Here is a 22,949-nt window from a genome sequence, read left to right as displayed (position 1 = left end):
GAATGAGAGTAGACAGTCAGTGGGTGGGCCCATCTGGCCAGATGGTATTTTGGCTGCAGCCTTTACACACACACACACACACACACACACACAATTGCTAGAACACTGAACATGGACCACGCCCCACCCAAACATCCCCAATCCCAAATGCAGAGTAGCCAGGCTTCCAGACATAAATTAAAATATAAAATAAAATAAAAAAGAGTTGGTCTCTGGGGAGGGAGAGCTCATGCAGAGATGAAGGCAAAGGCCTCTGGGAGCCAGGGCAGAGAAAGACGAGAAATCCCTGCCCCTCCCCTCAGGATCCCCACTCCCCGAGGGCTTCTGCCCTCAAACAGGGTCACTAACACCAGCCAACAGGCCTGTAACCCCTTTAATGTCCAGTCTCCCAACCTATTTGATTTTGGCCCCATTTTCCCACCACAGCCCAAGGGGATGGTGTCCTGGAGGGGGGGGTGGGGAGGGGAGGGAGTAGGTGCAGCCTTCAGGTCTTTAGCTGGCTTCTCCCGGTTCTAGGTCTGGGTCAGGGGACCCCACGCACTCCTTGCTGAGCCGCACAATTTCCTGGGAGAGAACTTCGATGTCCTAAGAAACAAACGAGCCATCAGGGGCCAGGGAAAAGAGCAGGGGACGCTCCCTCACCAAACCCAGGGTGTCATCCTTCTCACCTCATTAATCAATGCCCAGCTATGTCTAGCCTGGCACAGGAAGGTATTTGGAGAGGCTCACAGAACCCCAGCAGTGGGTTGGGCTTGGAAAAGATGGGGGGGGCGGGAGCCTCCCAGGGGAGGGGGACCTAAGGATACGGATATGGGAGCAGATCACCCACTGCATGTGGTGCGGCCAGAGGATACAACCCTCCCCTTGCCACCAGCTTTTCTACTAAATGGTGAGCTCACTTCTCAGAGGCAGGGCTGGGTCTGTAACCTTTCTGACTCCCCCAGAAATGGGGGAAATATCTGGGGGGTCAGGATGGGCAAGCAGATATATGGGGTGATCCATGGTAGGTAAACAGGTGAGCAAAGGAACGGTTCAGAGGACGGATAGAGGACAACAGCTAGGCAGGCAGGTCACTGGGCAGGTGGGTAACTGATGAGGTGGTGTGAGAGAGAGAGAGGTATGTCAGGAAATGGGTGGAAAGACACGGGGCAGATGATTAGATGGGCAAGTAGGGCAGGTTGATGGGCGAGCTGGGTGAAATGTGCATGAACAGATGAGCGGGTGGGTGCAAGGACAGAGCGAAGAGTGAAATGTACAAGGGAGAGCAGGTGAGTTGACTGGAGGATGGGGAGGTGGGGCTGGAGGCGTGGTCAGTGAATGGGTGGGGGGTTCTGGGTGCTGGCAGATGACCCGGGGGCTGTGTGGCATGGGAAGCAGGTGGCGAGACGGACAGATGGGTAGGCTGGTAGGCCACACTCGCCTTGTGCAAGTGCATATTCTTGGTGAGTTGCTCCTCCAGCATGTTCTGGAGCTTCTTGTTCATCTCCCGAAGATTCTCGTCACCTGGCTTCACGAGGTCTCTCAGGACGCTGCCCAGTCCACTGCGGTCCGTGTGGCCGGCTGCCACAGACACATCTGCAAGGGCCCAGGCTGAGGACCAGCCCTTCGGCAGGGCCGGAGGACAGACGACAGAGATGGGGCAGAGAAGAGGGAAGCAGAGAGTGGGGGCAAAAAGCAGGGGGAGAAGCCATGTGATGTCGGGGCCAAGGCTCTGCCATGTGAAACCCAGCCGTCACTTACTAGAAATGGGGATAATAGCCAACTCGTGGGGCTGGAAAAAGGTCTCCGACCGCATGCAAAGCACAGAGCACCCAGCTCTCAGCATGCATCAGTCCGTGTTATTCTGACTCATAAAGGAAAAACAGGGGTAGGAGAAAGCATGAAAGAAAGGAGCAAAAGAAACAAAGATGGGGGGCGGAGGAAAAAGAGGAGAGAAAGTGGGAGAGGAAGAGATAAGGACCCCCCAAAGGGGTACACGTGCAGAGGACAAGAACTTCCGGAGGAGACATGATACAGACAAGCAGTAGGAGCAGTGAGACGAGATGATGGGGTGCAGCAGAAAGAAGAGATGGGAAGAGAGAGGGGACAGAGAGCCACACCAGAGAAAGGAGAGTGGAGTGAGGACAGAGACCCAGACAGAAGGGAAGAGCCAAGGTAAGAGACAGACACACGGGATGGACGGGCCGGGCCTGCTCTCCCCTCCAGCAGCTGTGGTCTTGTCAGTACCTTTGCTGAGTCGCAAGAGGAGAGGAGACAGTGGGGGGGGAGGAGGCAGGTCAGCGGCCGGATGGGGGGGGTGAGGCTGGGGAGGAGGCACTGACCGATCCGGCTATCCATGACGTAGGTCTCGATGATGGCGCTCTTCCGGCAAAGGTCCTCCGCCATGGAGGCGCTGCTCACCTCCAGGTGCTTCACCTGCAGGGCATGTTCACATGTAACAAGGGGCCCAGCCACACATCCCCCCTCCACGCTCCAGCCTCCCCTCCAAGGGTGTGCCAAGTGAGGACAAGCAGGCAGACAGCACCTTCTCCTCCAGCATCCATTTCTCTTGCTGCGTCTCTGCCAGGCGCTGAAAGAGCTCAGCCACTTCCTCATCTGACAGCTCTGCTGGCCGAGGGGGCTGGGCCTGAGGGCTGCTGGATAAGGACTGCGGGGAAGAAGAGGGGAGAGGCCAGCCCAGGGTCAGTGCTGTCGCCCGCCCCCAGTTAGGATCAGGGGCTGAAAGGGAGCCAGGGCTGGGTGGGGGTGGGCTCTGTGACAGGGGCTGGAGACCAAGTCTCAGCACCCACGGGGACTCTGGGTCTCCCTTTGCCTAAAGAGGGACACAGGAACCGCCACATCATTTCCTCATTGAGAGGGTGAAGGGAGAGCCTCTAGCAAATGAGATCTCGTTTCCAGTCGACAGGAAAACTAGAGGACAGAGCAACAAGCTAAATGATACCACTAAGAAGCCAGCAGGAGAACCCAAAAGGTGGGACGTTTTCTTCAGGTCAACTGGCTGGTTTCTTCTATGGGTTGGTGTCATGGAAATAAAAAAAAAAAAAAAAAAAAAAAAGGACCACACTAGACTCAAGAGACTTAAAGGGCATAAAGCAACCAGATGCGACATGTGCTCTGAAACTGAATGCTGGTTTTCGAGGACATTTTGGGGCCAACCAGGGAAATCTGATTAAGATCAGAGTACTAGAGAAGATGAAAATTTATGAAATCGGGAGGATAAAGATCAGCTGAACAGGGGCGCCTGGGTGGTTCAGTCGTTAAGCGTCTGCCTTCGGCTCAGGTCATGGTCCCGGGGTCCTGGGATCGAGCCCCACATCGGGCTCCCTGCTCGGCGGGAAGCCTGCTTCTCCCTCTCCCACTCCCCCTGCTTGTGTTCCCTCTCTCACTGTCTCTCTGTCAAATAAATAAAATCTTAAAAAAAAAAAAAAAGATCAGCTGAACAAAAACAGGTTACTTACAATCTCATTTAGGTTTAAGAAAGAGAGGGGCACCTGAGTGGCACGGTTGGTTAAGCATCCAATTCTTGGTTTCAGCTCAGGTCATGATCTCAGGGTCGTGAGATGGAGCCCCGCGTCGGGCTTGGAACTTAGCATGGAGTCTCCTTGAGATTCTCTCTCTCCCTCTTCCTCTGCCCCTCCCCCCAACTTGTTTGATCTCTCTCTTTCTCTAAAATAAATAAATAAAATCTTTTTTTTTTTTTTTTTTTTTTAAAGAGCAAGATCTAGAAAGGTGTGAACCCAGGGTTTATAGTGGTGATCTCTGGATGGTGAAGATGTGGTTTCTTTGGATTTAAAAAAAAAAAATCTTCACTTGTGTGTGTTTTTTAAATTTTTCTACACGGCACACATACTACTTATGGAATAATCACAATTGATTTCCAAATAAAAGTGGCCGGCCAGGAAGCTGACACAACAGACGACAGTAACGAGTGATAATTACAAGTTGGAAAAAAGGACCTCCTACCTGGGTGGTACACCTGCTATGAGTTACATATTTTATGACACCGGGAAAGGTGGAATTAGCTCACAGATGAGGGAACAGAGGGTCAGGGAGAATAATTTGCCCATCCCCCATTTGGCAATCTGAGTCCCAGTTGGCGAGCTTAAAGAAAAGTTGGTAAGAAAATGTGTGTGCTGGGCCCAGAGAGGTAGATGGCTGCAGGGGAGGGCAAAAGGTGGGCCCCAGAACTGGGGCAGGAGAAGCTGGACTGTCGGCTCCTCCTTGCCCCTTACCCTGGCTGGAACAGTCGAGCTTTCCTTCTCCCGCAAGATCTCCCGGTAGCTGAAAGAGGAGACGCTACTGCTGTCCCCAGTCTGGGTCCGGCTTGGTGAGTTCATCTCTGAGAGAACCAGCTCCTCGAGGCCTTGGGCAGAGAGGGAAGAGAAACCTGAGCCCCAATCCCCCAGGGTCCCAGGGCAGCGACTGGCAGGAAGAGGCAGAAATAGACTGGACAGAGATGGAAAGAGGCGAAGTGACACTTGGCGTGGGGAAGGTGGAGGCAGACAGCATGACAGGGACAGGCAGAAACAGAAAAAGGAGCTGCTTCTCCGGGCAAACACACACGCCAGAAGAGAAACAAAGGTGAAGAGGCTGGGAGAGAGTGGGCAGTGTGGACACCTACGGGCATTAAGGGACGTCTGCGCTTGGACTTGGGGTACGCAGAAAGAGGACTGACAGCTGGGGAGAGCACGGGGTGACGCCTACATGCAGAGAGAAAACCCGATGGGCAGCGAGCCACAGCAGACGGGGTAGGCCAACAGAGACCGGGCATAAGGACACGAGTCAGCAGAGACGAGAAGAGGGAAAAAAGATGGAGAGAGACATGTAACCGTGACCCTAAATCCTCATTTCATCTAACGGACAAGGACAATGTATGGCACCACCATTGGAATCTGCTTGTTGATTCGTACCTTAATCTGTAGCAAAACAGACACCAAACCCCTCTGATAAAGAGAGGTTACGGGCACCTGGGCGGCTCAGTCGTTAAGCGTCTGCCTTCGGCTCAGGTCATGATCCCAGGATCCTGGGATCGAGCCCCACATCGGGCTCCCTGCTCAGCAGGGAGTCTGCTTCTCCCTCTACCCCTCCCCACTGCTTATGTTCTCTCTCTCTCTCAAATAAATAAATAAAATCTTTAAAAAAATAAAGAGAGGTTACTTCAGGATAGACAGAATGCCTCGGGGAGACATAGATTGGGTGAGAGATAGATCCATTTTTGCCATGTCACTTAAAGCAGGCCCACTGAGCTTGGGCCTCTGCTCCTGCAGCTGCTTCTGGGTATCGGGGGGGCTGACATCCCACCCCAAGGATCTCCAGCAAGAGCCGATGGCCGCAGGGGGACAAGGGAGCAAGTATTCTCTGAGCCTGTGATATGGGAGATGCACAGTGCCCTCACCGCTGCATCATATCTATTTATTTAAACATATTTATAGGCCATTTCCTTCTAAAAAAAAAAAAGGTCCAAAGAAACTCAAGGTTTTTTGTTGCATCTTCTGCCCGAAGTGGCAGAAAGAACATGGATTTTAGCTGCATAGGGAGAATGCTGCAGTGCGGCTGTCTGAATGTAAGTCTGTCTCCCTAGCTCAACCTGGGGCCCCTGGAGGACAGTTTTGGGGGGTTTCCTATCAAGGACCCTGGATGTGAGCATGGGGGCTCAGTCCACATTTACAGAATGAGAGAATGGATACAGGAGATTTAGACACCAGGTGAGGTGTGGGGATGTGCATGAGAGGGTTGTGGGGATCCAGAGACAGAGAAGAAAGAGAGTTAAAGAGACAGAGAAGAAAAAAGCAGCAGGAGAAAAGGAGAGAGAAAGAAAGCAGGGAGAGAGAAAGACAGAGACAGAGAATAGCACAAGGCGTCACAGAGAGACCAAGAGGAGACACAGAAAGAGGTAACGCAGAGAGCAAGAAAAACAGAGGAGACCGACCGACCGACCGACCGACCAAGTCGAAGACAGACAGAAAGCGCAGGAGAGCCGGTGGATAAAGGTGCAAAAAGCAGCTCTGGCCCTCGGGCCCCAGCCCAGCCACCCCTGCACCCCTGCACCCCGGCACCCCCTGCCCTCCCGCTCCCTCACCAGAGCGGCTCTTGCTGTTGGTAAGGATGTCCTGCAGCCGCTCCTGCAGCTTATCGGCCCTTTTCCGCTCCAGGTGCAGCTGCCGCTTGAGGTCCTTGAGCTGTGGGGGACAGGGGGGAAAGAGGCGGGCTGAGGCCCAGGGGTCCCACGGGCAGAGGGGGGCTGTGCTTGGCCATCCCCGCGTCATACCGCAGCACTACCCTTCTTCTCCAGGATCCGCTGCCCGTCCACCGTGTCCTTCACCTCCTGTGCGGCAGAGAAAGCATGGCTGGCGGGCGGGGCCTTCCCTCCCCGCCCCAGGACTCTGCGCTGGGGCCCGGGATGTGTCCGGGCCGGTGCGGGGGTCGGGGTGGGGGACAAGGGACCTGTTTCAGGTTGCTGATGGTCTTCAGGTGGCAGTCCCGCTCCTCCTGGGCCTGCTGGAGCTGGTCCCGCACGCCCTGTAGCTCCTCCTCCTTGCTCTGCAAACCAGGGGGCAGCTCAGGCCTCTGCCTGGGGAACCTCCGTCCTCCCGCCAGGGCCCGGCCCTCCCGGGAGAGAGGAATGGCGGCGGGCGGCGGGCACCTTCAGCTCGCCGGCATGCTGCTCCCGGCACTGCTGGAGGGTTTCCTCTTGCTCTTGCTGCTGCTGCTGCAGAGATTCCTACGGGACAAGCGTCGGGTCCGGCCATGCACAACCCCCCGCGCCCCCCGCACACACACACAGGACGCCACGGCCCGTGAGGGCAGTCATGGCAGCAAGGGCCGCTCCTGCAGGGGACACCGTGTGCCCTTAGGCAGGACACGGAGGCAGCACATCTAGGGCTGCGCTGTCTGCGCCACGGAGCGACGCGTGCATCTGATTTGATTTCACAAAACATAACACGGCACTCACTGCATGCCGAGAACGTCATAGGGATTTTACGTGCACTGACTCGGTTTACATAATCTTCCCATACCACCCACATGGCAGGTACTATGATCATTCCTTTTGTTTTTACTGGTGAAGAACACAGGCCGCAGGCCAGGTGAGGTGCCCACAGTGAGCAAGCGGCCCAGCCAGGACTCGAACCCACACAAACGGCCGCCTCCGGCACCTGCGCTCTTCACTACCGCGTGACACTTCCTCTTAGGTATTATGATGAGTTTTCCCCCACAATGGCAGTGAAAGTCCTCGTCCGAATAAAATCAGGATATTATAATGATTTCCTGACGGAAGCGGTTCCGGAAGGAAGGGATGCCTTTTCAAATCTGCTCATGTGGCATTCTGCCTCACTGATGGCCGGCCCCGATCCCCTCTGGAGGGCTGCCGTGGAGCTGGCGGGGCGGTGGGGCTACCCTAGTCCAGAGTGTTGCAGAAAGTTCCAGGGCCTGACCACTCCCGGTCCCCCGGCGTGGCATGGGTGTCCCCCCACCAGCCGTCCGTGCCTCATCAGGCACCAACTCACCTCAGCCTCCTTCAAGCGCCGCTCAAACCAGCCCTTGGCTCCATCCATAGAATGTACCTGAGCTTGAAGTTCCTCCACCGTCTGCTGGAGATTCTCCAGCTCTCGTGTCCGGGCCTGGGAGAGGGGAGACCGTCAGGGCGAGGCAGGCGGACGAGCGGGCCCCGACCCCGCACCATCCCCGAACCCATCAGCGATGCTGTGCTCCCCCTACTTTGAGAGAAGGACATCGCCATCCACCCAGCCACCTTCTCCTCGCGGATCTGCCCACGGAGCTCCTCCTCCTGCCGCTTCTTATCTTCGTGCAGCTCTCGGAGCTCACGCTCATAGCGCGCCCGCACCCCCAGCACCTCCTTCTCGTGCCTGAGTCGGACGGCTCCCAGCTCTTCCTTGTGCTGGGACTTCTCTTGCAGCGTCTCCATGGCCAGCTCATCCAGCATGGCCTTCCGCTTTTCGGCACTCTGGGGGCAGGAGGATGCCAGTCAGCCTCCTCCCTCAGCGTTAGACAGGGCCTCCCACCTCTCCCCAGGCTCAGGGAATGAGCCCAATTCTGCCTCCTCCCCATTCCCACAGAACTAGCTAAGTCACTCACCTAGCCTCATGGCACTGGTCACTTTCTACCCTCTGCTGGTCCCGTGTGTCGGCCTATATCATCTGCGCCCTCCCCACGGACCGGGGCCGATCCCTCCCCACCCACGCTATCCACCTTGCAGAGCTGCCCACCTTCCGAGCCTCCTGTAGTTCCTGGGTCAATTGCTCTTTCTCCTGCCCGATTTCTTGAAGTTGTTCCAGGAGCCGACTATTGGCACGTAATGACTCCTAATGAGGGGACAAAGGAGAGGAGTTTGAGAAAGAGCCTTCAGGAGGCGATCGTCGCCCAGGACACCTCTGGTGGATAGGTCTCCCTTAACCCCAGTAAAGTTGGTATTGTTCTCTCCGTTCCTAGATGAGAAACATGGCAGACGTTGCTAGCGGCTCCCCAGTGTTCCGTGCATTCCCCCCTCTGTCCCTAGCAATAGATTTCGTACTTGGACACACGGCTGTCAAGTTGACTTTTCCTTGCCTCCCTCGCAGTGAGGTGTGGCCACGTGACTAATTTCCATATGCAGAAGGGGTGAGCATGAGGTAGGTTATACTCATAAAGGAAAGGGGCATGCTGGGCCCATCCCTCTTCCTTCCCTCTTTCCAGATGGAAAACAAACATGATGAAGGGGGGGCCTGGGAAGCATCTCGGCTACCAAGATAGAAGTCTTGCATTGAAAGTGGCAATGTAGAAGGAACCTGGGTCACTGGTCGTGGCGCAGCCATCCCTAGACAGCCCACCTGGACTGTTCCATGAGAGAGAACTAGCCTTCTATCTTATTTCAGCCACTATGATTCCGGTCGCTACCATGGACTCAGAATGGCTATCCTGTCTAACTTAAGAGGCTCAGTGTCAGCGAAGGAGAGCAACATGGTCTAGGACACGAGGTGCTAGTAAGTTAGGAGACCAGACTGGAACCCAGATCCTCCCGATCCCACAGTCTCCCCCCACTCCACCGCACCTCGAGGAGGGCTCCCCTGAGCCCGCACGAGGGAACTGGGAGAAGCCAGGTCAGAGCCAGAGATGTCACCTGCAGTTGGGAGTTGAGGTCATCTTTCTGTCCCATGAGGTCCTCATACTCAGTCTGCCGCTGCTGCAAATCAGCTGTCAGCCCGGCATTCTCGTCACGGAGCGTATTGAGTTCTTGGGTCTTTGCTGTTTGGATCTGGGATGAATGGGGGTGATGGGAAGCGGAGTGAAAAGGGCCCCCCAGGGGCTAGCCACAGGGTTTGAGCCTCCCGGTTCTGGGAGACAAGGAGGGAGGCGGGAAGAGAGCCAGGAGGAAAGAGAAAGAATTTCAAAGGGAAAAGGAATGAGAAAAAGAGATCAACGGGGGAATGGATAAAGTAGTCGAGTCATACAGTGGAATAGTAAACAGAGAAGAAAGAACAGACCAATGCTACATATGGATGAGCCTCACCGGAAAGAAGCCAGGCACGAAAATGGGTGTCTGATTCCTCTACGTGAAGTTAAAGAACAAGTAAAACTAATTAGTGTCGCTAGAGGTCAGAGGAGTGGTTATTTCTGGGGAAGTATTGATTGGGAAGGGGTAAAAGGGGCTTTCTGGGGGTGCTGAAAACGCTCTACATCTTGATCTGGGTGGTAGCCACATGGAGACAGACAGACAGACTGCCAGACAGATAGGATTCACTGAATGTACACTTAAGATTGGTACACTTCTTGTACTTTACTGGAGAGAAACTAGAAAATGCAAGAGAAGCAGGGGTGGGTGGCCGGAGAGAAGAGGAGTGGAAGCCATCGGAAAGGGAAGCTGAGAGGGGCGCCTGGGTGGCTCAGTGGGTTAAGCATTTGACTCTTGATTTTGGCTCAGGTCATGATCTCAGGGTCGTGAGATTGAGCCCTGAGTCAAGCTCGATCTCAGGGTCATGAGTTCGAGCCCTGAGTCAGGCTCGATCTCTGGGTCGTGAGTTCGAGCCCTGAGTCAGGCTCCGGGGCTGGGTGTGGACCCTGCTTAAGATTCTCCGTCTCTGTCTCTCTTTCCCTCTGCCCTCCACCCTGCTCCCCCACTGCTGCTCTCTCTAGAAAGAAAGAAAGAAAAAAAGAAAGAAAGAAAGCAGAGGATCAAATAGAAACAGAGGCAGGAGAACGGCATGAGGTCCAGAAGGCTGTGCCCTAATGTGGATCAAAAGCAGGAGGAGACGGGAAACCGGAGAGGGATCAGTGAGGGCTCCCTGGTATCTTGTACCTGCTCCAGGGCAGCCAGGCTGGTCCTCAAGGCATTGTTCTCAGCCAAAAGTCCTTCCACTTGTTCCTGTGCATCTGCACTCTGGATGGACACCTGGCCCCACCCCCACACCAGGTGAGAGTGGGTCCAGAACAGGGGACAGGACCCACCCACAGCCAAGAAAGAAAACACATGTGCACTCGCACCACAACCAGGGGGAAACAGGACTCCTGGGGCCTTCCCTGCCTGTGTAATACCTGCCGAGGCTGCCCCCCCACCATGTCACCCTCCACCTCCCAGAAGCTGCCCAGTACCACGTACCTGATCCTGTAGGGCTCGCAGAGCTGCTGCATGCTCCAGGCGCTCCCCCTGCCGCTGATCTCTCAGTTCCGCCAAGCTCTGTAGGGATCAGGTCAGGGGAGCCCATTCCAGACCTCAGCCTCCCCTGAGGTACACATAACCGTACAGACCCCCCTCTCTGACCACCTGACAGCATGTCCCCAGCACTTGAGGGTCCCAGACTACCCAGCCATCAGACTCAGGCTCACCCAAATTCTAAGTCATTAGAATTTAAGATTAGTACACTTCTTGTACTTTACTGGAGAGAAACTAGAAAATGCAAGAGAAGCAGGGGTGGGTGGCCAGAGAGAAGAGTGGAAGCCATCGGAAAGGGAAGCCGAGAGGGGCGCCTGGGTGGCTCAGTGGGTTAAGCATCCAACTCTTGATTTTGGCCTCGGATCCTATATCCCGGGTCTAAGAATCTTAGAAAAACACCTAGGCTTTTGGGGATTTCAAACTCACCCACCCCCATCCATAAGAGGGCTCACACTCACCCAGATTCTAGCTTGGAGGCCCCAGGATTCTCAGACACACTTAGCCCCCAGGGACTACAGCTTCACCCAGACTCCTGACCCCAACACCCACGGGTTTCAGACACACTCCATCCCTGTGTCTCTAGCTCCCAAGAGTCTCAGGGTCTGCCCAAACTCATAGCCCCAAAACCTAGCAGTCTCAAACTCATACAGTCTCCTAGTTTCCAGCTCCTGGTGAGGTCTGATTGACCACACCGCCCCCCCACCCACCCACCTGCTACTTCTGTCCCCAGTCTCTGGGGATCTTCAGACCCAGGTAACTGAAGACCCAGCCTTACCCAGACTTCTGTCCCCAGCTCTTAGGGACCTTAGACCCACAAACCACTATATCCCTTAATCCAAGGGATCTCAGATTCACCTGCTCTAGGGGGAAGCCTAGAAGCTTAAAAGTCCCCTAGCCCCTAACCCTCGGGAGCCTGAGACCCATCTAGACTTTTGCTTCAGTCTCTGGATGTCTTAGACTCACCAATTTTTTTTTTCTTATTCACAGCCTCCAGAGGTCTCAGGACCATTCAGCCCAAGTGATCCAACTTATTAGTTGTTTCAGCCCTCCAAACCAGCCCCCATACCCTGAGGGCCTCAAACAGAGTCAGCCTCCAGGCCCACCTGTCCACCCTTGAAAGTCTTGTACCTATCCAGCTCCCACAGGTCTCAAAGTCCCCCAACCTCCAGGGAGTTCAGGCTCATTCCAGCTCCTCGTCCCAGTCCCCAGTGACCATAGATTTCTCCAGATTCCTGTCTCCAATCCCCCACAGTTTCAGATTCATCTGAACTTTGGCACACAGCCCCCAAGTCTTCAGCCCCCCTGAGATCTTTGATTCATGCAGACCCATAGGCCAACTCCTAAGGCTCTCGGGGCTCCCTAGTTCCCATTTTCATAGCTCCTGGGGGGTCCGGGACCCATCCAGTCCCTATATTTCCAACACAGGAACTATTGGCTTCCCCAACTAGTCTCCGCAGACCTCAGGGTTCCCTGGACTCCCAGCCCTGGCCTCTACCCCAGCAATCCCAGAATCCAGCCACTCACCTGATTGGCAGCCTCGAGTTCCTGTTGCAGCTTCTGAGTACGAGCCAACTGGGCTTTGAGATCCGCTTCTTTCCTCTGTTGTAACTCCTCAATCTTATTCCTGGGGGTGATGGGGGGAGTGCTGACCATGGCCTGAGACCCTATCCCCCAGCTCTGCCCCTGTGGTCTTCAGGCAATTCTGCTGGGCACTGTCCCCATTGTCTGCCCATACGCCCACCCCTGCTAGTTACCGGCTGTCGTTGAACAGCGTCTCCTTTTCTGTCTGCAGACGGCAGAAACTGGGCACAGAAAGATAGACATAAATGGGTCAGTTCCACAAGTCGGTTCCCCCCCGCCCCCGCCGCTGGTCCCTCCAAACCCCTCCCCCCGCCTCGGGAAGAAAAGAAATTTACCTTTCTTGTTTCTTTTTCAGTTTCTCAGAGAGCTGGTGGTGGGGGACAGGGGTGCAGACAAGTAATAACATATTAGTAAAGGCAAAAATAAATTTAGTATTTATAGACACTTCTCACTGAGTCCTTTTTGGAAGCTGGAAGTTACTTATGTTATCTCGTGGAATCCTCGAAACAGTCCTGAGAGGCGAGGACTACTGGTTTTATAAATGGGGAAACTGAGTCTCAGGAGGGTTAAGTAATTTGGTTGCCAAGGTGGTCAGTAGCAACAACATGATCTCCATCCACCCAGCTGCCATAGGCTCCAAAGGCTGGTATTTACATCCCCAACATGTGGACTGACAGCCACATCATAGAATGGCTAGGGCAGGAGGCCTGGAAAGCAGGATCATGACTGTCTGCCTCATCACTGGGTTGCCAGGACCTAAGAGAAGAGCCAGCAGTCTATAAATGCTTGGCTGGCTGGCTGGCTGGATGAACAAGGAGAGCTGGGAGGACACAGAAGGGAGGGATGGGGCTTGCCATCCACAAGACAGAGGAACCACATTAGCCTATACCATATTGAAAGCAACTATGGGCCGTAAATGTGAGTCTGTCCATTTCACAGATGACGAAACTCAGGCTTTGAGCGGGGTACTCTGGTCCGTCTCCCCTGCAGGAGAAGCACAGCAGGTGGGAAGTGGAGTGGGGCAAAGTCCCGGGAAAGCTCAGCAGCCCTACCTTAGCAAGCTCCTCCTGCAGCCTGGAGGTTTCAGCCTGCTTTGAGCTCTGCAGGGAAGGATGAGGGAGGGGGTTAATATCAGCAAAGGGGCAGGTAAGGCCTGTGCCTTCCCCTGCCCTCCTGCCTCCCCAGTCTGTCAGCCCACGAGTTGGTGATGTCACAGACATCTCCGTGGGACTATAGGCAGAGCTAGGGCATCTGCCTGCCTCCTGACACCACAACCCCAACAGACCCAGATTCACCTCCAAGCCTTGCAGTTGCTCCCAGAGCAATCTCTTTTCTTCCTTCTCCATTTCCCATTTCAACTCTACTTCCGCCAGTGGCATGGGGGCCGGGACAGTGGGGGCTGGCCCCCCCGGGGGGTCCCCTTGGCCCTCATTGGCAGCTTGGGATCTCCTGGCCTCTTTCCCATAGCGCTCCTGCAGGGCTGGTGGGTAGAACAAAAATATGTGATGGATGAGGTGGTCTCTGAAGACCCCTGCCATGCCTCAAGTAGATGGAAGAGTTGGCCTTGGATCCCTCAGGTAGAAGAGACCCTGTCCCAAGTGACCAAAAGCCTACAAAACAAAGGCTCAGCCACATCCACACTCCTCACAAATCTTTTAAGCTCTCCCATCCACTGAAATCCTGTCTACAATCAAACCAGCCCAAGCTAGTTTCCCCAAGCTCCACCTTCTATCCCCAGGCCCCGCCCATAGCCCTCCAAGGTGCTGCCCACCATCCTCTAACCCCCCCCTTACAGCTGAATCCTCTAACCTCCTAATCCTCAACCAAATCTACAAAGCCTCCCTCCTGATCACCAAACTAGCACCCACCACACCACAAGCCCCAGCTGCTCTCCAAACATCCCCATGTTGGGACCTTCCCACACTCTACCAAGCCTTCTTTGAGCCTTCCTCCCAGACCCCACTGACAATCTGGACTCAGAGTCTTCCGAAAGCTCCTTCATTCACTCTCTCCATTTAGCAAAGAGCTCCTTTCCGATGTTCAATCTGCTAATCGGTAACATTTGCTAGGTACCAGGCACTGAACTCAACTCAGAAAGATACCACCTCTTATCTCAACTCTACTGCAATCTTCCACGTGGTGGACATCCCCACGAGCACCTTGTAGATGAGGAAGCTTTGACTCAGAGGTGAAATGGCTTGTCCAAAGTTATACACTGGTTCATGGCAGGGCTGAGCCTCATTCTGAAGCCTTTCCCCTTCCCCCAGGGGGGAAAACACCCTACTCAATCCCCAAGATCCCCACATCCCCAAGGAGGGCCTGCTTGCACCTGCCACATTTTTCTGCAAGGCCGTGTTCTCCGCCTGCAGTCTCAGCAGCTCGCCATCCACAAGACTCCCAGCTTGGGCAGGGCCTGCCCTGGCAGCCCCATCCTTCAATTGCTGGTTCTCCCGCTCCAGCTGCTCCATCTGGCTGCAGAGCTGAACAGGGGAGGAGTGAGAGAGCAGACAAGCAGAGAATCAGAACAATGTTGGCTGCAATATACACAGCACTTGGCTGATGCACTTTACAGTTGATGTAATTCCCATAATGCTCCCGCATTATGTAGGGTGCCGTCGTCACTCATTATCCCGACTTCACAGATAAGGACACTGAGGCACAAATGTCAAATGACTTCGAATTCACCCATCTGTTAAGAGGCCGAGTCACAGAGGACGGAGGCCACTGAGGGCAATTTTCTGCTTGCCCAATCGCAACCTCACAGTCGTAATCAAAGACCTCAGGCAGGCTCCTACTGGAAGTTGTTGGTCCAGGATGTCAGCATCACAAATTAGCCCCACTGCCAGACCTCACTCTTCTGTGAGGGCAAGGTCTGTGTCTGGGAGCCTAGGCACCACAGAAAGCTTTCGGGGCATTTCCAAAGCCAGCACTACCCACAGCCCCTCATCGTCAGCCCTCAGCCTTGGAGAAATGTACAATGCAAATAAAACTAGGCCAGCCCCTTGCTCAACTCCTGGCTGTAAGAGTTCTCACAGTGGGTCCTGACAAGATCCTTTGTCCCCGGGGCACCTGGGTGGCTCAGTTGGTTAAGCGTCTGCCTTTGGCTCAGGTCATGATCTAAGGGTCCTGGGATCAAGCCTGAAATCGGACTCTCTGCTCAGCGGGGAGCCTGCTTCTCCCTCCCCCTCTGCCTGCCGCTCTCCCTGCTTGTGCTTTCTCTCTCTGTCAAATAAATAAATAAAATCTTTTTCTTCAAAAAAAGGTCCTTTGTCCCCATTTTCAGATGAGAATACCGAGGCTCACAGAGAATTTTTATTCTCTTGCCTGGGTTATTTTCTACCCAGAACACTATTCCTTTCATCCAGTTCTTCACACGACTGGCTCCTTCAAAACTCCAAACTCTTAAATTGCCCTACTATGTTCTTAATTTCTTTTTTTTAATTTAATATATATTTTAACAGGATTTTTTATTTAAAAGCAATACATGCTAAATTTTAAAATGTAGAAAATAAAGAAAACCATAAAAAATCATCCAGACAACATCCATTCCCCTTTGTCTTACAGATAAAGCTCTGCAAATGTTTGGATTCTAAACCGTGATTGACAATTACACTTTGTTTTGTAATGTAGGGTCACAAGCACAGATTCTGAAACTAGCCTACTTGGATGTGAACTTCTACTCTGCTGTTTATTAGCCATGTGACCTTGAGACAAATGACTTCATCTCTCTGGGGCTCGGTTTTCCTCATCTGCTTGGTAAGGATCTTAATAATATCTTGTTGGCCTGTTTTAAGAATAAATGAGTGGATAACGTAAAGCACACCGAACAGGACCTGGCACGCGGTAAGCACTACATAACTGTCAGTTATCTGTACTATTACTATTTTTAATTTTTATTTTATTTCAGATTTCATTTTTAAGTAATCTGTATACCCAATGTGGGGCTCGAACTCACAACCCTGAGATCAAGAATCACACGCTCTTCCAACTGAGCCAGCCAGGTGTCCCATTATCATTTTTTAATACATTATCTTTCTCCCCATCCCACAACCAGAATGTAGGCTACCCAAGAGTGGGGGCCAGGTTGTGCTGCTTGCAACTATCTCCAGAATGCAGAGCATGCCGGGGGTGTTCAATTACTATTTGTCGAAGGAAAAATGGAGCTGAAATATCTTGGCAAGTAAGTGGTGGAGGCAGGCCTTGAACCCAGGTCTCTCCGTGAGCATTACCAGTTCCCAGGAGGAAGAGGGGGAGTGGGAAGGAGGTTCTATACCTGGTCCAGTGCCTGGCCCAGGGCAGGTGCTGAGAAACACAAGTTGGACAGATGGAGGAATGCTTGCCCCTGCCTCATCCTAAAAGAACCACGATACCATTGAGGCTGGAGGCAGGAAGCAGTGAGAAGTGAGGCAGTGAGGTCAGCTGTTATGTGAGCACCAGGGGCTCTGCACAGTCAGGGTCAAGGACCCACTCGGAGCTGTTGCTTAGAGGAGTGATGTGAGAAGGCCTGCAGGTCAGGACAAACTCTAGGGCATGGGCTGGTAGGAGAAACTAGACGTGGAGACACCAGCAAGAAGGCTATGGGAATAGAGCAGATAAGAGGTAGTAAGGGCTGAGGCAGAGCAGGGCCACAGGATGGATCTAAGACTTTTAAATAGTCAAAAAACATTTTAGCGGGAAAATGAATCAGTAATAATAAAAGGATTCCATTAGTAGCCAACACCTAGGGCACCTGGGTGGCTCAGTCGGTTAAGTGTCTGCCTTTGGCTCAGGTCATGATCCTGGGGTCCTGGGATCAAGTCTTGCATTGGGCTCCTTGCTCCGTGGGGAGCCTGCTTCTCCCTCTGCCCCTCCTCCCACTCGTTCTCTCAATCTCTCTCTCTCTCAAATAAATAAAAAAATTTTTTAAAAGTAGCTAACACCTACATAACCAATACTATGTACAAGGCGTTTACAGACATTAACCCATTCAATCCTCACAAAAATCCCAGCAAGGCAGGTACCGTCATTATCATTCCCAATTTAAACATCTGGGAACCAAGAAGCAGGCAGGTCAAGTGACTTGCTCAAGGTTACACTTAGTAAAAAGTAGAGCCAAGAGTTTAATCTAGGCCTTATAGCTCTTAACTATTAGTTGTCAAATCACCTCTCCTGACATTGTACCTGTTTAAAGGTTGTTTTCGTATTTTGTTTTTTAAGGTCTCAAGTTCTCACATGGAGTCCTGGAAATACCGTTTTTGTTGCCATGAGAATTTTTTCCTTAAAACACACTAAAACCTTAGAGACTTCTTTTTTTTTTTTTTAAGATTATGTATTTATTTGTCAGAGAGAGAGAAAGAGAGCACAAGCAGGGGGGAGCGGCAGTCAGAGGGAGAAGCAGGCTCCCTGCTGAGCTAGGAGCCACATGTGGGACTCAATCCCAGGACCCTGGGATCATGACCTGAGCTGAAGGCAGATGCTTAACCAACTGAGCCACCCAGGCATCCCCCTTAGAGACTTCTTGACCATGGACAGAGAAGATAGATAAGGAAAGAAAAGATAGTATCTCTAACTCCCTAGTAGGTTTAGGAACAGCCAGGACACTAAAATCAGTGAGAAGACAGAATTATCCAATCTGGGATGAATTATCTAGAAGAACTAGAACTCCAGGGTCAGGTCAGATGAAGGGGAAGGAAGAGAAAAGGGAAGCAGCTAGAACATTTTTCTATTTCATGCTAAGCATAAGAACTTTACCTAAGACCCTCCAATAACCAGGAGCTCCCTAGCATCAGCTACCAAATATATAGAAAGGGACTTGAAGCTTAAAGAAAAGGAGTGCTTTGGTCTGGAACCAGCTGTCCTCAGGGCTTGCAGCCTTCTAATCCCAGCACAGCAAGCGGCCCCATTTGTCGAATCATTGCCCCCCAGCACAAATCCAGGATCTGTTTCAGCACCATGGACAGTTATCCAGGGCCAGCCTCTGTCCAACCACCTTCAGCAGCCCTCCAGCTTCAGCCCAGGGGGCCCCTACCCCTCCGATCCCGCTCGGCTGTCCCAGGCACCAGTACCTTGCTGAACTCGGCCATAAGCGTGCTGTTCTGCAAACGAAAGTCCTCCTCCTGGCTGTGCAGCTTTGCCTGCAGCATCTCATTTTCACTCAGCAGCCCCTCGACTTCCTGCAGTGGCAGACATGGGCCAGGTCTCGAACAAGGGTAGAAAAGGACAGAGAGATAGGGCAAAGAAACAGAGATGGAGAAAATGACGGGGGGGAGGGGATCGTAGGGCACAGAGAATGAGATGGGTGAATCAGGAGATACAGGGAAGGAGAGAGACAGACATGGAAGGGTAGAGAGAAGGGAAGATGGAAATGGGGGGAGAGAGGGACATGAGGGGAGAGAGTGGGAGGAAAGAGAGTGGTAGATAGAAATAGGTGAGAGAGGAGGTACAGAGAGATGGGGAAAGGGAGATAGATAGGGAAGGAGAAAGGGATGGAGAGGGAGAGAGAAAAAAGAAAAAGCAGGAAGAAAGAGAGATAGGAAAAGAGAGATCAATGGGAGGGAGAACAGAACAGAGGGAAGAGAGAGGGGGTCAGGGAAAGAAATGAGTCAGGAAGCAACAAAGGAAAGGGTGGGAGAGAAAGAAACAAGGAGTCAGAGAGAGAAAGAAAGGGAAAGAAGAAAAGATAAATGATGGCAGATAGGAACAGGTGAGGGAGAGAAAAAGGGAAGGTTGGGGAGAGAAGCAACAGTCAGAGAGGAACAGGAAGACAGGCAGAGAGAGATTCAGAGAGAAGCCCAGCCGGAAAGGGAAAAGGAACGATGGAGAGGCCCGGAGTGAGACAAACACGGGAAAATAAAGACAGACTTACAAACACATGACAGTGAGGTAGTCACAGATGCAAGTGCACACACAGAGAAAGAAAGGCCAGTACCAGGAGATCCCAGCATACAGAAATATCGACCCTTGGTCTCCCAGACACATTCACCCACCATGGGTCCCCTTACCTGAGCTTTCTTGCTCTTGCTCAGTGCCTAAAGGTGAGGGGGGGGTGGGAAGAGAGATAAGGTGAATGGAGATGGACTCCCTCACTAGGGTATGGAGACATTGTGGCAAGTGTCAAGGGGGGACAATGATGACGGGTTGGGGGATGGGAGCATCTTCAACCACAGAACTTGCATGAAATTTGTAGTCCACGGAAATGATGGAGTGAATAAGTGAGTGAGTGAAGGGCATCCTGCTTACATGCTTTCCTCTTAGCTCTTGAGAGTGTTCATGAGTCTTAGTATTTAACCCTTCATGGGCTGGGTTTCCAGGCTCAGAAACTGTGACTGCATTGCTACATCAGTCCAAACACGTCTATGTGGATCCCTCCCACGCACCGTGAAAACTGCTGCTCCCTTGCTGAGCAGCTGAGGGCATTGCCACATTCTGCAGTCAGCACCCTACCGAAGAGAAACCCACCTTCCTGACTGCCAGGTTTTCTGCATTCTGTATGCTTTCATCTAACAAATATTTATGGAGTGCATAACATTGAGCTATGCGTAGGGACAGAGCAGTGAAGAAGGAGACAAAAGAGGGCCTTGAATGCCTTGAGGGGCCATAAGAGGTTATACACTATTTCATCTTCAGATGATCTGAGAGGTAGGTCTAGTCTCATGTTACCAACAGGACCAGGACAGGGATGGGAAGTGGGAGCACAGGCAGGAGTTTGAGTGGAGGACAGAAGGCAGATTCAAGGCAGATTCACCTATGGATGCGACTATTTAGTTAGAAGTTAGTGAATGAGACTGAGTAATTGAAATTGAAAATGCATTAAGAGTAAATTAAAATTAATCAATAACTAAGCAGGATTAGATAAAATTAGCAAACTAAAGAGACTTCCATGAGAGTTTTTTGAATGACTGATGACAGCATGTAACATTAGGCCTGGTTCTCTGTAGGTGCTCCCTGGATAGATGAATGAGTCAGATGGTTACAGGGAAGCATGGGTGGGTGAGTGGGTGGAGGAAGGTACCTTCTGAGCTTTGCTGAACTCCTTATCCAGGTAGGCGACCTTCTGTCGAAGACTGGTGAGCTCTGGTGTGGGGAAAGCAGGTTGTCTCAGCCTCAGTGGCAGGAAGCTGAAAGGTCTTCCTGCCAGGCCTCTGAGGTTTTTTCCCTTGGCCTGTGTCCCCCAAAGCCACCCCCATCTAATGAGACCCTCTTGGCTCACCAACGCCATTCTTGCGTAATTCATCTGAAAGCTGGTAATTATTTGTCCGGAGTTCCAGGAGCTGAGCCTTGGGGGAAGCAGAGAAGGGAAATGACTTGGTTAGGAATGTGCCCTTATTTTCACCATGAGGGAACCAATCCCTTGAGCCCCACACACCCTGCTACCCTCCCTGTAGCCACTCCTTAAGACCTATGCACGCTAGGTCCTAAACGAGCCTCCAGCCCCTCAGCCCCTGTCCCACCTTCTCCAGCTCTACTTATAATCACAGTCAGCCTCACTCTTCCATCCCTCCCCTTCCATCCCTCCCCCTCTTCCATCCCTCTGCACTCAGGCCATAGACAGAGCACTGATGCAGTCAAGTTCTTGCTCATGCATGTTCCATGGCTCCCCACACCCACAGGATAAAGTTCTCCCTCCTCATCCTGGCTCACCTCATCAGACACTAAACACTGTTCTATCTTTCTGTCATAGTAGAGTCTTGTCTATCCTCTTGGCCAGACTTGGAGGACCCTGAGTATAGGGGGCAGGGGCCTGTATTCCTCCCTCTTTTCAAGGGAAGAGGGCCTGGTATTTTCCTGTCCAACTTACACTAAGTTGGGGACTGCCTGGGATCCTCACCTCCAAAGCTCGAGAGAATTAACCCCTTTCAAGAATTAAGAGAAAGTGAAGTATGGGCCACTCCAAACAGCATACCCCTTCCTAACAGCCCTGTAGGGCACTGAGGCCAGTTCTTCCCAGACCTACTGTCCCTTACCCCATAAGGATCTTTCCCTCCTCCCATGGCACCAGCCTTCACCCCCTGGTGGTCTACTTAAGGTCAAAAGGCTTGGCCCCTACAGAATCTTTCCTGCCCCTATTAGTCTACCAGATCCAATGATCTGTCTCCCCCTGTCTTGATCCAATTTGTACACCCTTGGCACCTCTAGAAGCCCTATCCATCAGAGCCAAATGGTTTTTCCCTCACTCATGGCCCCGTGAAATCAATCTTCCTCACTCAAGGGTCCCCCACGTCCCTCAGGAATTCCCCAGTCATGATCCAATGGGATGGCCCTACATCCTTCAGGGTCTCTCCTCTGCAAAACCTTGGATGGGCCAACTGGATTACTCTTACTCACTTAGAATCTCCCCTCACAAGTTACAGGTTGTAATTTCCCCTTTCACAGTCCAGTGATCTCACCCTTTCACCCTAAGCATCCCTCGCACAGTTACAACTGGTTTCTCTCATTCAAGGATCAATGGATCACCTATCCTCACTCGGAGTTCCTCCTCTTCTCCCACAGGATCCTACTCAGGGCTTCCCCCCTTTCAGAGTCTCCCCAAACACAAAATCCAATGGTCTTCCCCAGTAAGGAACTCTCTCAACAAGGGCCTACTCTGGCCTTTCATCCCAACTCAGAGGCATCCCCAAAAGAATCGAGTGGTCTGGGTACCCAGTTGGGGTACCTCCCCAAAGTCCAGTGATTTCCCCTCCGTGTGGTCCAAGGTATCACTCTTTAACCTCTTCTGGTCCTCTCTCCAACAGGAATTCATGGTATTATCCATTCGGGGTCCTCTTCACCCCACGCCTAATGGATCACCCCTAATCTAGATCCAAAGGTACCGCTCCCTCTTAGGATACACTACCAGCACTCACACAGGATCTCCACCTCCCAGGAACAATGACAACATGTGGGGTCTTTCCCCAATTCCCTGGCACAGTGGTATCTCCCGCAAACATTTCCACCTTCCACCGGGTAATGGTACTGCCCTCTCAAGGGCTCCCCCCACCATGACGCAAATGGCCTAACGCCTGCTTCCTTCCTCTCCAGACAAAATGGTTTCGCCCTCTCAGGATCTCCTTCTCTCAAAACCCAATGCTATCATCACCGACCCATGGTGTCCTCCGCACGGGCCCAAAGGTCTCGTCCCCTCCAGGTCTGAGTAAGGTATCGCCCACTCTAGGACTCTCTCCTCCGCCCACAAAGCTAACAGACTCCAACCCCTCTGATCCCAACAGTATCTCAGAATCCAAGAGTCTCATCCCATAGAGCCTCAGTTTCCCTTCTCCAGACCAATCCCTTAGACTCAAGGTCCACCCCAACCAACCCCTTCTCAGAGCCGGTGGCACGACCTCTCTCTACCCCGCCCCCCGTCGCCTAACGCGGTGGTCTTTTCCCAGCGAGGGGCACCTGCATCCGCTGAAACTCCTCCTCAGACAGAGCTTGCGCCATGTTCCTCCCCCCCACCCCCCCCAACAGCCTTCTGCGCAGACGCAGCTCGTCCCTCCTGTCAGTATTAGGGTCGGATCAAACCACTGGCCAGGAATGGAGGTGGAGGAGTCTACCCCGGAAGTTCAGTATTTTGGAAACGGAGAGAAGAGAGTAAAACTGACAGGTCAGGTGAATTGCAATTTAATGTTTTACCGCAAACTAGGTCATCTGATCTGGCCTTTGAGCTCTCACAGACCACCCATTATGATGCGACACTGTGGCATCCCTATGTCATAGGTGGACTTGTCTCTAGGGAAGTGTTTGCCGACAGAAAATCACCCTTCCG

The 22,949-nt window shown here is 52.6% G+C and overlaps 1 protein-coding gene across 2 annotated transcripts; it reads right to left on the bottom strand.

Annotated features, from left to right (window-relative positions):
• Positions 1–19: 19 nt before the first annotated feature.
• GRIPAP1 (GRIP1 associated protein 1) lies at positions 20–22,639 on the bottom strand. Of its 2 annotated transcripts, XM_036095743.2 has the most exons (27): positions 22,583–22,639; positions 20,415–20,481; positions 20,217–20,278; positions 19,207–19,233; positions 18,271–18,378; positions 14,556–14,706; positions 13,522–13,706; positions 13,279–13,326; positions 12,562–12,593; positions 12,400–12,447; positions 12,170–12,269; positions 10,592–10,669; positions 10,292–10,384; positions 9,116–9,250; positions 8,226–8,321; positions 7,751–7,963; positions 7,506–7,619; positions 6,644–6,721; positions 6,445–6,540; positions 6,269–6,325; positions 6,080–6,179; positions 4,233–4,363; positions 2,525–2,647; positions 2,322–2,415; positions 1,421–1,575; positions 669–796; positions 20–585 (listed from the first exon to the last, which is right to left on the bottom strand). In XM_036095743.2, the coding sequence occupies exons 1-26, from the start codon at positions 22,622–22,624 to the stop codon at positions 677–679; spliced, it is 2,553 nt and encodes an 850-aa protein (XP_035951636.1). In that variant the 5' UTR covers positions 22,625–22,639; the 3' UTR covers positions 20–585; positions 669–676. The 2 variants fall into 2 exon arrangements, with proteins under 2 accessions (XP_035951636.1, XP_035951637.1); XM_036095744.2 differs by lacking the exon at positions 669–796.
• Between the last annotated feature and the right edge of the window lie 310 nt (positions 22,640–22,949).

Source organism: Halichoerus grypus, chromosome X (assembly GCF_964656455.1).
Source record: "Halichoerus grypus chromosome X, mHalGry1.hap1.1, whole genome shotgun sequence".
NCBI lineage: Eukaryota > Metazoa > Chordata > Mammalia > Carnivora > Phocidae > Halichoerus > Halichoerus grypus.
The sequence above is the reverse complement of the archived record's forward strand: the minus strand, read 5'-3'. Positions and strand labels throughout refer to the sequence as shown.

What these genes read in the sequence shown, in the direction of transcription:
- GRIPAP1 (XM_036095743.2), bottom strand. Translation starts at nt 22,624, where the DNA reads ATGGCGCAAGCTCTGTCTGAGGAGGAGTTTCAGCGGATGCAG. An exon ending in ATTACGCAAGAATGGCGTTG is followed by an intron (nt 20,279 to 20,414) that starts GTGAGCCAAGAG and finishes TCCCCACACCAG; the next exon opens with AGCTCACCAGTCTTCGACAG. An exon ending in CAACAGCAAGAGCCGCTCTG is followed by an intron (nt 4,364 to 6,079) that starts GTGAGGGAGCGG and finishes TCTCTGCCCAAG; the next exon opens with GCCTCGAGGAGCTGGTTCTC.